The sequence below is a fragment of the Eulemur rufifrons genome, chromosome 7 (assembly GCF_041146395.1).
Source record: "Eulemur rufifrons isolate Redbay chromosome 7, OSU_ERuf_1, whole genome shotgun sequence".
Taxonomy (NCBI): domain Eukaryota; kingdom Metazoa; phylum Chordata; class Mammalia; order Primates; family Lemuridae; genus Eulemur; species Eulemur rufifrons.
The window spans coordinates 284,992,885-285,005,816 of NC_090989.1; the positions used below are offsets into that span (position 1 = coordinate 284,992,885).

At 62.9% G+C, this 12,932-nt stretch overlaps 1 protein-coding gene across 1 annotated transcript; it reads left to right on the forward strand.

Moving 5' to 3' along the window:
- The first annotated feature begins 173 nt into the window (after positions 1-173).
- INPP5E (inositol polyphosphate-5-phosphatase E) lies at positions 174-11,554 on the forward strand. Its single transcript, XM_069477096.1, has 11 exons — positions 174-283; positions 571-1,616; positions 6,227-6,350; positions 7,064-7,161; positions 7,772-7,896; positions 8,115-8,234; positions 8,537-8,644; positions 9,114-9,275; positions 9,353-9,468; positions 10,050-10,186; positions 10,511-11,554. Exons 2-11 carry the CDS (start codon positions 799-801, stop codon positions 10,641-10,643), a joined length of 1,941 nt encoding a protein of 646 aa, XP_069333197.1. The 5' UTR covers positions 174-283; positions 571-798; the 3' UTR covers positions 10,644-11,554.
- Positions 11,555-12,932: the final 1,378 nt, after the last annotated feature.

Below are 12,932 nucleotides of genomic sequence, written 5' to 3' on the forward strand. Positions count from 1 at the left end.
CCGGGGCCTGGAGGGCGGGGGCGGGGACGGGGGCGAGGGCGGGGACGGGGGCGAGGGCAGGGGCGGGCTGCCCGGGGTGGGGGTAGGGGTGGTCCGGGCTCGGCCGAGTGCGGTCCTCCGGCCGCCAGGGGCCGCTGTGGGCTGGGGCGGGCGGCCGGGCCGGGAGGGCGTGAGCGAGGTGCGGAAGGAGGTGCGCGGGCCCGGGAGCCGGGAGCGCGGTGTGCGGGGCGCGGGCCGGGGCCAGGTTCGAGTCTGGACGACAAAGGCTGGAGGAGGCGGCGAGGTGACCCCGGGGTGCAGGTCTCGGGCGGGGTGGGCGCGGGACCGGGATTCGGGGCCGGAGCCCGGGCGCGGTCGTTGCCCCGCCTGCCCGCGCTCCGCCCCGAGCGGCCGCAGGGGAGCGGGAGCGGGGTCCGGGTCGGGGTCGGGGCCCACCGCCGGCCCCCGCCCGCTTCCTCTACGGAGTGCGCACCGTCTGCGAGGCGGGCGCCCACCTGCCCCACGTCGTCCTTAGGAGCGTTAAATGCGCCTGAGGGAGCCGTGGGCCCTGACCGCGGGGTTTTCCTTTAGGGATTGCGGGGACTCCAGGGCATCCAGCCATGCAGCAGTGGCGTCTGTCCCTTTGGGACCCGCTCAGGCCTGAACAGGAGCCGCTACCGGGTTTCTTTTCTGTGCTGCGCCCCGTGACCTCTGACCTCGTATCCCTGACACTGCGTGTTGCTGGCGGCCCAGGGAGGCGGCCTCGCCAGGGAGGGTCAGGCTGTGGCCGCCCATGAGGGCTAGCGAGGCGGCCCGACCATGCCGTCCGAGTCCGTGTGCCTGCGACCTCCCCAGCAGCCTGAAGGCAGGATGCTCAAGGGACAGCTTCCAAGCACAGACAAAGACCTCGCACAGAGCTCCAGCCCGGGGTCCCCGCCCTCCACCGCCTGTCAGGGCCGGGAGAAGAGCCCCGTACTTCCTTTCAGCATTCCGGCAAAACTTAGCAGTGGGGACCCACAAGCGGAGGCAAAACTCATTGCCCCGCAGCCCCCGGCCAGGCCCAGGCTGGAGCGAGCCTTGTCCCTGGATGACAAGGGCTGGAGGAGAAGGCGTTTTCGAGGCAGCCACGAGGACCTGGCAGCCCAGAATGGGGCCAGTCCCTCCAGGGGCTCCGAGCAGAGGGAGGCGCCCCCAGCCCCCAGCCCCAGTCTCTCCCCACCCTGCCTGAGCACCTCCTTGCAGGAAATCCCCAAGTGCGGCAGGGGCCCAGGCAGCGAGGGAGGGAGCCCCTCTCCGGCGGGTAAGCGTCTCTCCGGGGTGCTCAGCGGCTCCCTGGACCTCCTGCACAGAGACCTCTGCTCAGCGCGCTCCCCCAGGTTGGCCGGCCTGCTTCCCCCTCGCCCACTGCCCGCCATGGACCTGGACATCACCTCTGACTCCCTGAGGACAGCAAACAAGGTTGACTCGGATCACGCCGACTACAAGCTCCGCGTGCAGACCAGGCTGGTTCGGGCCCACAGCAGCCTGGGCCCTGGCCGGCCCCGGAGCCCCCTGGCCTGCGACAGCTGCTCCCTTCGCTCGGCCAAATCTGCCTTCAGCCTCCTGGCGCCCATCCGCACCAAGGACGTCCGCAGCAGGTAGGCTGGGTGTGGGGCGAGTTGTCCTCAGCCTCTATGTTAACGTTCCAGGCAAGCTGCTGGAGAGCCGCGTGAGTACGTGGTCACAGACAGTGTTAAGATACGTCAGCAGAGTAAAGCGAGTCTACCCGCAACCACCCCGCGCGTCATTCCAGAACTTTCCCTTTGTGTTTCAGAATCATTTGTGGGTATGAGGTACCTACAAAAATACGTCCTCTTGACTTGATAGATGAGATCCAGTGCTGCGTGCTATTCTGTATCTTGTATTTTCTTTCTTGTTCTTACTTTGTCTTCGGCAACGTCCTTGCCAGCGCGCAGGCCTCCGCCCCGCTGTCTCCGCTGCGGCAGTGATGCCGCGGGTGCGCGGAGCCGTGCTTTCATGCAGCCCCGTTGCCCAAGGCACACGTGTCGGTGCGCTACAGCTGCTGCTGGAAGGGCTGCTGTAGCCAGCCGCTGGGGAGGGCTCCTGGGGGGCGCGTGCCGGCGTTTTCCAGATGGATCGGTGGACATGAACTTGGCCGGGCCTAGGGGCAATGACCGTGAGAGCTCCCCAGAGTCCACTCACGCTTGGGGAGGGGGAGCAGCCGGGCCTGGCTGCCTGCACGTGGCTTACTGGGGACCACCCCGTGCTTTCTGGAACCACAGGCCCTTGCTGTTCTGTGGTTAGATTTGCTAAACACTCCATCTTCAGGCCCACCGGCCCGTGTGGCTGAGGGGTTCACGTCACGGGAGGATGCACAGGCCTTGGCTTCCTGCACTTGGACTTTCTGTGGCTTTAATAATTAATCCATATTGAGTTTTTCATAGCTCTAAAATAATCCGGGTGCTGCCTACGATGTCCCTCTCGTGACTCCCAAATGCACACCTCCAGCTCACCTCTCTGAGGCCAGAGCTGTGAATTCACCAGACGGGGGGTTCCAAAGACTTTTGATTTCAGCCCCTCCAAACCCATGACCTTCTCTCCCAAGCCTGGCCTCGTCCTGGGACTGTGGGACCTCGGTCTCGGGGCCTGTACTGGACCACCCTGCTCCCTTCCCTTCCTCCCCTCCCCACAGCCATGGTGGCCAAGTCCTGGTGTCCAGACGTGTTGGGGGTGGGAGGGAGAGGAGGTGTGAGGTGGTCCCTGTGTTGAGGTCCTGGGGCTGCTGTAACCAATAACCGTAGACTGGGGGGCTTAAAACAGCAGAACTTGACCCTCTCCCAGCTCCGTGAGACCGGTGTGCCGCAGGGCTGTGCTGCCTTCAGGGCTCTGGGGCAGACCCTTCTCCCTCTCTCGCCCTCGATCCAGCACCTGCGCTCACACGTGGGACAAAACTGTTTCATTGGTTAAAATTATTCAGTACGCGCTTCCTTTTGAATGGTGAGATTTCTTAGTGCGTTTAAAGTATTACATTTTTAAAATTATGTGCAACTTACTTAGATATGTCCTTTATGGAAAATGAGAATTAGGTCTCAAAGTTGGATCAAGCTGTTGTTCACAGACAACCAGGAAGCACTGGGCTGACGGGGCTTCTCACCCAGTTCTGCTGCCAAAGAGCCCCCCGTTTCCAGACCTTTGATTGTTCTAGAATAGGGGCTGGCAAACCTTTTCTGTCAAGGCCAGATGGTATCTTCAGCTTTGTGGGCCAGAGGCCGCGTCCCAGCTCAGCTGCCGTCGTTGTTGGAAAGAGCCACACACGCCACGGGACAGAGGGGTGGCCGTGTGTCAGCAAAGCTCTTTGCTTAGGGACAGAAACTTGAATTTTATGTAATTTTTATGGGTCACAAAATACTATTCTTTTTTCTTTTTCAACCTTGTAAGAGTGTAGAGACCATTCTTAGCTCGTGGGCTGTACCCAGACAGGCCATACCTGGCCTGGGTGGGCTGCCTGGGCCCTGCTCCTGAACGGCCCTTTGCTTGGGCCAGGCCCGGAGGGTGGAGGCGGCTTCCCCGCCAACTCCCTCTGGAAGCCAGCGCATTGCCGGCTACACCTGCACGTGCTGGCCACGGGGCGGGAGCCGGGCGGAGCTCTGCTCAGAGCCTGGACATAGGCCGGTGCCCTTGGCCTTGACCTGCCACTCCCTGCAGCTGGGCGAACCGACCTCGAGTCTTCCTGAGTAGAGAAGAGAGGCAAGGGGGCCTCAGGCTTCCAGGCCAGCTGCCGAGGGCCCGGGCCCTGCTCACCTGTGGTCTCCTGAGGCCGTCGCCTAGCGCTGTGCGGCAGGAGCATGCCACGTCCTGACGGCCAATGTGTAAGCGTATCTGTCCTGTTAGGAGTTTGCAAGTTTTTGGGGTGAGATAAGGAGGATCCCTGCTCCTGATGTGGTGTACGTCGTGTCCTGTGGACGTGGACGTGGAGAGGTGAAGGATTTCTCACGGGTGCCGGTCTGAATGCTTGGGTGTGGCTTCCGTCGGCGGGCGCGGCTCAGGAGACATGACATCCCACGGGAGTTGCTCTCCCCTTCAAAGGACTGTTGGTCCCTGCGTGCGGGAGGAAGGTGTGAGATTTTCCTAGCAAGTTAGGATGAAAAGAGTAGGCCAGAGATTTGGAAAACGCTCAGGGGTCCCATCCACTGGCACTGCGTTGACTCCAGGCATCCAGCACCCCCCGGGGACCGCTGTGAAGTGGCAGGAATGTAACAAAGTCAAATGCGCACACGAACACACTCACAGTGACAAGAGAGCCAGACACGGGCCCTTGGAGCTGTGGGGTCCTGCCCTTCTCTGGAAGGCGGGTACAGGTGGCGGCTGGGAGGGCACACTGGGAGGGGGCACCGGCCCACCAGGTGGGGTGAGCTCGGGGCAGAGGACGGAGCGTTGACCAAGTTGCATGGGTTAGCTCAGCCCCAGGGAAAGGCTGTCCACATCCCAGCGTGCTGAGCTGCCCTCTGTCACCAAAGTGCAGCCTCATCACGTCGGGGACCCGGCTCCGCTCCCAGGGCTCGTCCTCAACAGGCAGGACCAGGGACTGCCCCCGTGGCTGGAACAAGGACCAAGATAACCAGGAAGAGGGGACCTTAGAAGACATAGAGGCGGCGTCCTTGAGGAGTCGAGAATCTGTCATAGAGTGAACCGAGGAAGGGTCCTCCGAAAGAAGCAGTTGGCCTCGACTCCCAGGACAGGGGCTGCCCCGGCCATCGGGCTGTGAGGCCGGGACAGGCGGAGGCAGGGTGTCATGGAGGACTGCTGAGCCGATGCCATCGGAACCCGCCGTCCATCCTGGCGTCGCTGGGGCGGGACAGGCAGACGCAGCACCTGACCGGGATGCCCGGTGCCGGTGAGCTAGGACGTCCTGCCTGGAAGTGGGAAGGAACCTGACGCACACTTGCAGGGGACAGTGGAGGCCGTGCGTGGGAGCACGGTGTGACTCCACAGGACAGAGGATGTGGATGGCTGGGTGGGGCGCGTCGGAGAGATGAGGAGATGTGAGAGACGGCGGTGGAGGGGGGACATCATCTAGGTCCTGATTTGGGGAGCAGCCTGGCCTTAGCCTGGGCGAAGGGCGGGGGTGGAGTTGGGTTGGAGCAGGGTTCCAGAAGGAGGGCTCCCCGCAAGAAGAGGGGCTACAGACAGTGCAACTGGCAGAAACCGGAGGCTTCCGCAGTGAGGGGGCATTGGGTGTGGAAGCGCTAAACTCTCGCCCCCGCTGGGGAAGAAGAGGTGTCCCAAGGGGCGGCACAGTTACCTGTCTGGAGAGCAGCCAGAGACGGGCGTCGCCGAGTCCGCCTGCGTCAGGGCAGCACGTTTGTAAGTGGTTGCAAACAAGGTAATTGTACTATTTCACGGTAGGAGAACGTCGTAGGAGATTCTTAGTTCAGCGTCCGTATAAATAAAGTTTTGTCGGCACAGCCGTGCCCCTCGTGTCAGTTGTGGTGGCTCTTGCACTACAGCGACAGAGCCTAGTAGTTGGGACAGAGACCAGGTGTCCCATGAAGCCAAAAATGTGTGCAGTCGGCTCTTTCCAGAACCAGCTTGCCAAGCCTTGTGGCAGAAGCCGCCAGTGTGGAGCGTGTCCTGGGCTGGGGCAGGGCGGGGCTGGGATTTTTGGTTTTTGTCACAGGCTTTGAGCATAATTCGGTGTGTTTGGCCATTTGCGTGCTTCACTGTGTTGCAGTCTGAGCACAGCTTGAACCCGGGGGGTGTCAGGAAGACCCGTATGCACACGGGGCCTTTGGACCTCCCGTCCTAGACGGTCCTGCCCGTGTTGGGCTGCGGGGGAATCGGAGAGCCGGCCCCTCCCCGGGAACGTGCTGCGTGCAGCCCGCTCTGCGCTCAGCCTGGAGGCTCCTGTGTGTGCCCCTGGCCCTCCCAGGCCCTCGCCATCAAAAAAGCCCAAAACGTCACCTTTGTGCCCCTGTTTCCAGGAGGCAGCCGAGGTCAGTGTAAATCCGTGGTTGGCGTGTGCACAACTGGGAACAGGGCTCACCATCCCCTAGCACAGACAGGGCCTTCAGAGAGTCTTGACCCCAGGGAGGCGCAGCTCCTGTCATCCCACGGGGTCTGCTGTTTCCCCTTAGGGGGGCACTGAGTCCCCAGAGGTGTGCCCGCACGGGCCCTGCTGTGCCCAGGAGGATTCCTGGGCTGCTGCCCCACCAGTGTCAGGCCCAAGGTCAGTCTCTTCTCTTCACAGGAGCTACCTGGAGGGGAGCCTCCTGGCCAGCGGGGCCCTGCTGGGGGCGGACGAGCTGGCCCGCTACTTCCCGGACCGGAACGTGGCCCTCTTCGTGGCCACCTGGAACATGCAGGGCCAGAAGGTGAGCGGCACCGGGCTGGGCGTGACGTGAGTGTGAAGGTGGCTCGGGACAGAGGCAGGGTCACCTGGGGAGCTAGCTCCCCGCGTGGCCTGGGCCTGGGAGGGACAGAGCCCCAGGGCTCACCCACCGCGGCCCACAGCACAGGGTGGTCAGGGTGGGTGAGGGGGTCACACCCTTCCTTTGTGAGGGTCCTGGGTCCCTGGCGGCCCCCGCACCTCCCTGCCCACGTGGCTGCAGGGAGGCCGGGAATGCAGCAGTGAGCCCCGAGCCCGCCGGGATTGCGTCTGTGCTGGTGGGAGCAGGGAGGTGTGCCTGGGGGCGGCCAGCGGTGCCTGCGCCGGGGGATACTCAGACAAGGGACCGGCCGCGAGGGCCAGGTGCCCAGCTGCTGAGTGGGCATGGCCCAGGGCCAGCGCAGCCTTGGCCGTAGACTCGGAGGTGGTTGTTAGATAAACTCATGTTTGGAGAGGGAAACTGAGCCAAGGCTGGCCCACCCAGGCCTGGAGCATCTTTGGTGCTGGGCTCCTCAGAGACAGCGCACTCTTGTTCATCGACTGCCAGGCAGATCCCTTCTTGGCCGTGGCCTCGGTTTCCCCCCATTCAGAAGAGTCTCTCAGCAGCGCTTCTAGATGCCGTGGCTGGGACGTGGGCACAGCGCCCGGCCTGGGGGGGCCTGCTGGCCTCGGCCGACCCCACGTGGCTCTTGTCCCCAGGAGCTGCCGCCAAGCCTGGACGAGCTCCTGCTTCCTGCCGAGGCAGACTACGCCCAGGACCTATATGTCGTCGGGGTGCAGGAGGGCTGCTCTGACAGGTAGGGCGCAGCTCGTGCCCCCAAGCCTGCCCGGCCTCCCACGTCCTGCGGGTGGGCTCTGAGACCCCCACGCACGGCCAGACACGGGCAGCCTCTAAGCCTGGGGTGAACGTGGGAGGCAGTTTCTTCTCAAATGGTGACTGAGAGAATTTAGAGTAAATGGTATTTTGTTTTTTGTAATCAAACAGTTGATTTTAGAGAAAGGAAGGTGACCAAGAGCGAGCTTGGTGTTTTGTGCAGCCTGGTGGCCCCGCGGCCCTGCCAGCCTGCCCGACTCACCCTGGGGCCTCGTGTGGGCTCCGAGTCGCGACGAGGACAGCAGGGGCCCCTTGCACAGACGCTGTCAGGGGAGGGCTCTGCCTGGCCTGCAGGCGGGAAGGAGCCAGGACTGTGACCCACTGGCAGGTCCCGGCTCCTGGCCCTGGAGACCCTCCCTTTTGCAAACAGTGCCCACAGCGCCGCCTCCTGCTCACCTGCCGTTCTCGGTGCGAGGCTGCGAGCCCAAATCGCGGGCTTCCCCTGGTAGCTCCTCCCGGGGCCGGGCAGCGGGTCTCGGGGGTGGAGCGGGGAGGCCCCCAGTGCCCCCCACAGCCACGCATCCTTGCTGCAGGCGGGAGTGGGAGACTCGCCTGCAGGAGACGCTGGGTCCCCACTACGTGCTGCTGTCCTCGGCGGCCCACGGGGTGCTCTACCTGTCCCTGTTCATCCGCCGGGACCTCATCTGGTTCTGCTCAGGTGGGTGCAGCCAGAGGGTGGATGGGGCCCCACGCGCGTGCTCCCCGCTCATGGCCCGGCTCCGCCTCGGTGGGGGACAGAATCCAGCCTTCGGGCCGCTGCGTCCCACGTGGCTGCCCTGGCGAGCCCGCCCCTCGCACAAACAGGGACACGACCCACGGGGCCGTGGGCGGCGTCCCGCACAGGTGAACTGAGGGGCTGTCTGCCTCCCCGAGCAGAGGTGGAGTGCTCCACGGTGACCACACGCATCGTGTCGCAGATCAAAACCAAGGGCGCCTTGGGCGTCAGCTTCACCTTCTTCGGCACCTCCTTCCTGTTCATCACGTCACACTTCACCTGTAAGTCCTCGGCGCCTGGGCCCCGTGTGCCGCGTGGAAACCCTTCCTCTCCGCCGACGGCCTCTGTCCGGGGCAGGGGAGCCCGGTCACCCGGCGGTGTCTCCAGGGGCTGCAGGGTAGCTCCGCACGCTCAGGCACGAGCCTGACGAGGACCCGAGCGCAGACCTCAGCGTTCAGGACTGTCGCTGGCCAGGCCTCGCCGCACACACCTGTGCTGAGCACAGTCCCGAGGTGGGGGCTCCTTGCGGGGACTTGCGTGTGTACAGAACCCCGTGTCCCCCGCCTGGCTTCTGTTCCCACAGCTGGAGACGGGAAGGTGGCGGAGCGGCTGCTGGACTACACCAGGACCGTGCAGGCCCTGGCCCTGCCGCGGAACGTGCCGGACACCAACCCCTACCACTCCAGTGCAGGTGAGGGCCCGCGGCCAGCTCCCACGCGGGGCCTCCTCCCCGCCCTGCTGTAGTTCCGCAGAAACAGCGTCTGCAGCTTCTGAGAGTCAAGGCCAGAATGGTTGCTCGCGGCGCCCAGCCCTCGAGAGGGGCAGCCGTTCCTTGGCCCAGTCAGCAGCCAGGCAGGCCGCACCCTCCAGGCTGAGCGTGGCATCGGCAGCCCAGGTCCCCGTCCTCACTGCCCACCCGACGCCTTCCCCGGCCGTGCGGTGGGGCTGAGACGCGACCGTCGCTGCGTGAGCCTCAGGCTGCTGGGTGCTCCTGAGGCTGCCCTGGGTGCGGGGGCTGCCGGCCTCTGCCTCCCCGCCAGCCAGTGCCGAGACCCGCTTCCTTTTGGGGGAGGGGAGGGGCCCAGACGGAGGACCCCTGTCCCCTGCCTGGGCTGCCTGTCACTGAGGCCTAATGCCGGTGCACATCCAACCTGCTGCAGCGGACGTCACCACCCGCTTTGACGAGGTGTTCTGGTTCGGAGACTTCAACTTCCGCCTGAGCGGTGGGCGCGCCACCGTGGACGCCCTCCTGCTGCAGGGCCCGCAGGCGGACGTGCCGGCGCTGCTGCAGCACGACCAGCTGACCCGGGAGATGAGGAAAGGTGAGCGACCCGGGCGCCGCAGCCCAGGCGAGCCAGTCAGAGTGCCCGTCCCGGTCTGAGCGCCTGTCCCCTTGCAGGGTCCGTCTTCAAGGGCTTCCAGGAGCCAGACATCCACTTCCTGCCGTCGTACAAGTTCGACATTGGGAAGGACACCTACGACAGCACGTCCAAGCAGAGGACCCCTTCCTACACGGTGAGGCCACACCCGCCCTGCCTCCCAGGCAGCCCTGGCCCTGCCACCAGCCACCTGCCAAACACGATGGCTTCAAGGCAGGGACCTCCCGTTAGCCAGGAGCTCACGCCTAGCGTCGGTGAGACTGGCACACTGCCCAGGCCGGAGCCCGAGATGGCCTGGCCTTGAAACTCGGCTCCGCACCCCGGCCGTGTGGCCTGGGTCCAGCCACCCCACGTCCGAGTGTCCTGTGGCAGAGACAGGGCCGCCGAAGCCTCGCACTGGCTCCTGAGCTGTCTGCCGGGCACACCTGCCTCCTTGCCGCGCCCCCCAGGCCCACGGCCCCAGGCTGGGCACGTCGTGAGGTCTGGGGGAAGCCACTGAGGCAGAGCCGGGTGGGAGCAGGTGCCATCCCCGCAGGGTCTCTCGAGCAGCCAGGGCCAGGCCTCTGGCCCACCGACACCAGCAACAAAATGCGCATGAGGGTGGGGTCCAGGAGGGGCTCCCGGGCCTTGCCGAAGGACAGCGGGAGGGGTGCAGTCCACGCCCCACGGCCCGTGGTGTGTAATTGGTCCTCCTGCTTCTGGAATCTCTTCCTGAAGGACCGGGTCTTGTACAGAAGCCGCCACAAGGGTGACATCTCTCCAGTGAAGTACGCTTCCTGCCCTGGGATCAAGACGTCTGACCACCGCCCTGTGTATGGCCTGTTCCGAGTGAGAGTGCGGCCCGGGCGTGACAAGTCAGTGTCTCCTGTGCGCGTCCTCCCTCCCAGGGCCTGGGGTCAGCGGCACGTGGGTGTGGGTGTGGGTGTCCCTGTCGCTGCCATATCACCTGCAACGTCCAGATCCGAGCAGGGTGTCCTGTGGGCCAGCAGAGGCCCAGGAATCCTCGGGGTTAGCCCGGAAGCCTGCAGGGCTACGCTCTGGAGTAGCAGGAAGGCAGGACCTGGCCGAGGCCAGCCCGGCGGGTGGCGGAGGGATGGGGGCCCTGGCAGCGGCCCCGCCCTTCCCTCTCGGGGGTTGCGCGGAGCGAGGGCCCCTCCCAGCGGTTCTCTCCTCCACAGCATCCCACTGGCCGCCGGCAAGTTTGACCGAGAACTGTACCTGATAGGAATTAAAAGACGGATTTCAAAAGAAATTCAGAGACAGCAAGTGCTAAAGAACCAGAACTCCAGCACCATCTGCAGTGTTTCTTGAAGTTGCACGAGGACTCGCCAACTGCGGCATGAAGACGGAAGCGTCCACCCCTGGGTGGCCTCTCGTCCTCTTTGGGACCCTCGCGAGCCAGCCCAGGCCGTCCCACTTTCTCCTCCAGCGGGGCTGTGTCCTGCCGTGTCTGTGTCCCAGCAGGGAAGCGGCCCTCGGCCTGAGCACACCTGTCCCGGCCAGGACGCGTCCCCGTGGGCACAGGTGGAGCTTCGCTGTCAGGGCAGGCAGAGCTCAGACCCCACACCGCAGCCCCGCAGCCCCCACAGCCCCCACGCCCCAGAGGCAGTCGCGGGGTCCCCCACTCTTCCTGCCAGCGAGCGCCGGCCTTGTTGACGCCGTCACGCCGGGATCGGATGTGTCCGGGTCTGCGTCCTCCTGGCAGCCCCTCACAACCCCCGAGGGCTGGGGCCTTCCTCCCTCGGGTACCCCTCGCCACACAGGTGTCTGCAGAGGCTGGGTTGGGGCCCGGCCACCCCTCAGACCCCTAGTGCCTGGGAGCCCAGCTGACAAAGCCAGACGCTCGGATGTGATGTGGTCCCCTCTGCTAGGCTGCAAGTCACCCACCTTGGGACAAGGAGGCCCCGGCTGAATAAGATACTACTTCCCGTTTCCTGTCCTGTGAAAACATGTCACAGTTTGGTAACGTCAGCCACAGAACATTAGTAGAGCAGTGCTGAGAACTGCCGGAAGCCCAGAGTGTCACCATTGTCCACCTGGCCAGGGTCCACCACCACGGCCGGGGTTTTTCTTGGAGACGGTTCATCCTTGCTCTGTGCATCTTACCCCGTCTTTTGAAAAAAATAATGTAGGCTTGGGATGTGTGAAAATCTAGGGATATTCAATCTAGTCCTTTAAATTATTTATTTTTCCATATTTATGTTTTTAAATAAATGCATATATTCGATCTTAAACTCTTTCTAGCCAAAGATTGAATCTTGGGAAGGAACAACCTATGCGTACCCTTTTCTTAAATGCTCTTATTTTAAAAGGCTGTAAAATTCTAAGGCAGAAAGTTTGGACCCAACCATCAAGTTGCTGACCACGCTGCTGTCTGGCTCCTGCTGCTGCAAACCCTGCTCCGTTTGCTGCCCGGACGTCAGCGTCCGCTGGGAAAGGGTCCTCCCAGGGAAAAGTGACTTCAGACGTGAGTGGACCGTGGTGAAATTAGGAACAATTGCAATGAAAAATATAGAAAACTCCGATTAGCATTACCTTCCAAAATACGGAAGCAATGCACACCCAATCTGTTGATAACAACGCCAGCCCCGTCTACACTGTTCAGTCCGTACATATGAGATTTTGTTCAGACAAATCAATTAATTGGAAGTCTCTTTGTTACAAAGGTTTTTATGGTAATGGAGCTTGAAATGAGTGAGACTTGATGGATTCTGTCTAGGCATTTTCTCTGACCCAAACCACAGGCGGGACGTTTTCACTGAGCCCGGAGCGCCTGTTGGGCCAGGGTATCAAGAACTTCACGTCCTTGGAGGATCATCGCACACGTCTAATAAGATCGTGGTTCAAAAGCCAAGTGATTTGCCTGATCCTAGACTTTAGATTTTAGATGAACGGAATTTCACTTGGTAAATTAGTTTAAAATTCAAATTAATGTGATGGAAGTTGGCCAACAGCAGTGGAAACAAGCTTCATAAAGAATCATGAAACACAACTGACTGTGAGGGCAGTTTTTTAAAATCCAGCTCCCGTTCTCTCCCCACTTCGCTTGTGTTTTTGATTCAACGGGTGTTTCCGGGTCCTGCTCCGGGCCTGGCAGGTACAGCGTGGAGCAAGCACACTCCGAGATGGGACCGCCCTGGTGCCAGGCCGGGTGGGTGTGTGGCCAGGGACGGCGCCGGCGCAGTGCTGGGCTGGGAGGAGGAGCTGGGGAGGCCCAGGGAGAGCCCTCGGTGGGGGTGGAACTAGAAGGGGCCCGCGCTAGCGTCCGCTTCCCAAGCACTGGGCACCAAAGCCTGGTTAGCAGCAGTTTCCGGAATGCGGCCGGGCTGCTCAGGCCCCCGCCCTCACCGTGACGCTCGCTACCGAACACGGGGAGCAGCTTCGCGTCTCCTGCGTGTGCTGCCCGGGGCCTTCCCCCAGCACGGTAATACTGGCAAGCTTCTAACCGAAAATTCAGTTAGAATATATTACAATACATTACCTACCACTCTCCTGGTCCAGCCCCAGCGGACTGGATTCTGCCGGGCGGGGAGCGAGCTGACTCTTCCCGCGAGGCAGAGTCCGTCATTGCACGGGTATGTGTGAAGGGTTTCAGGTTTC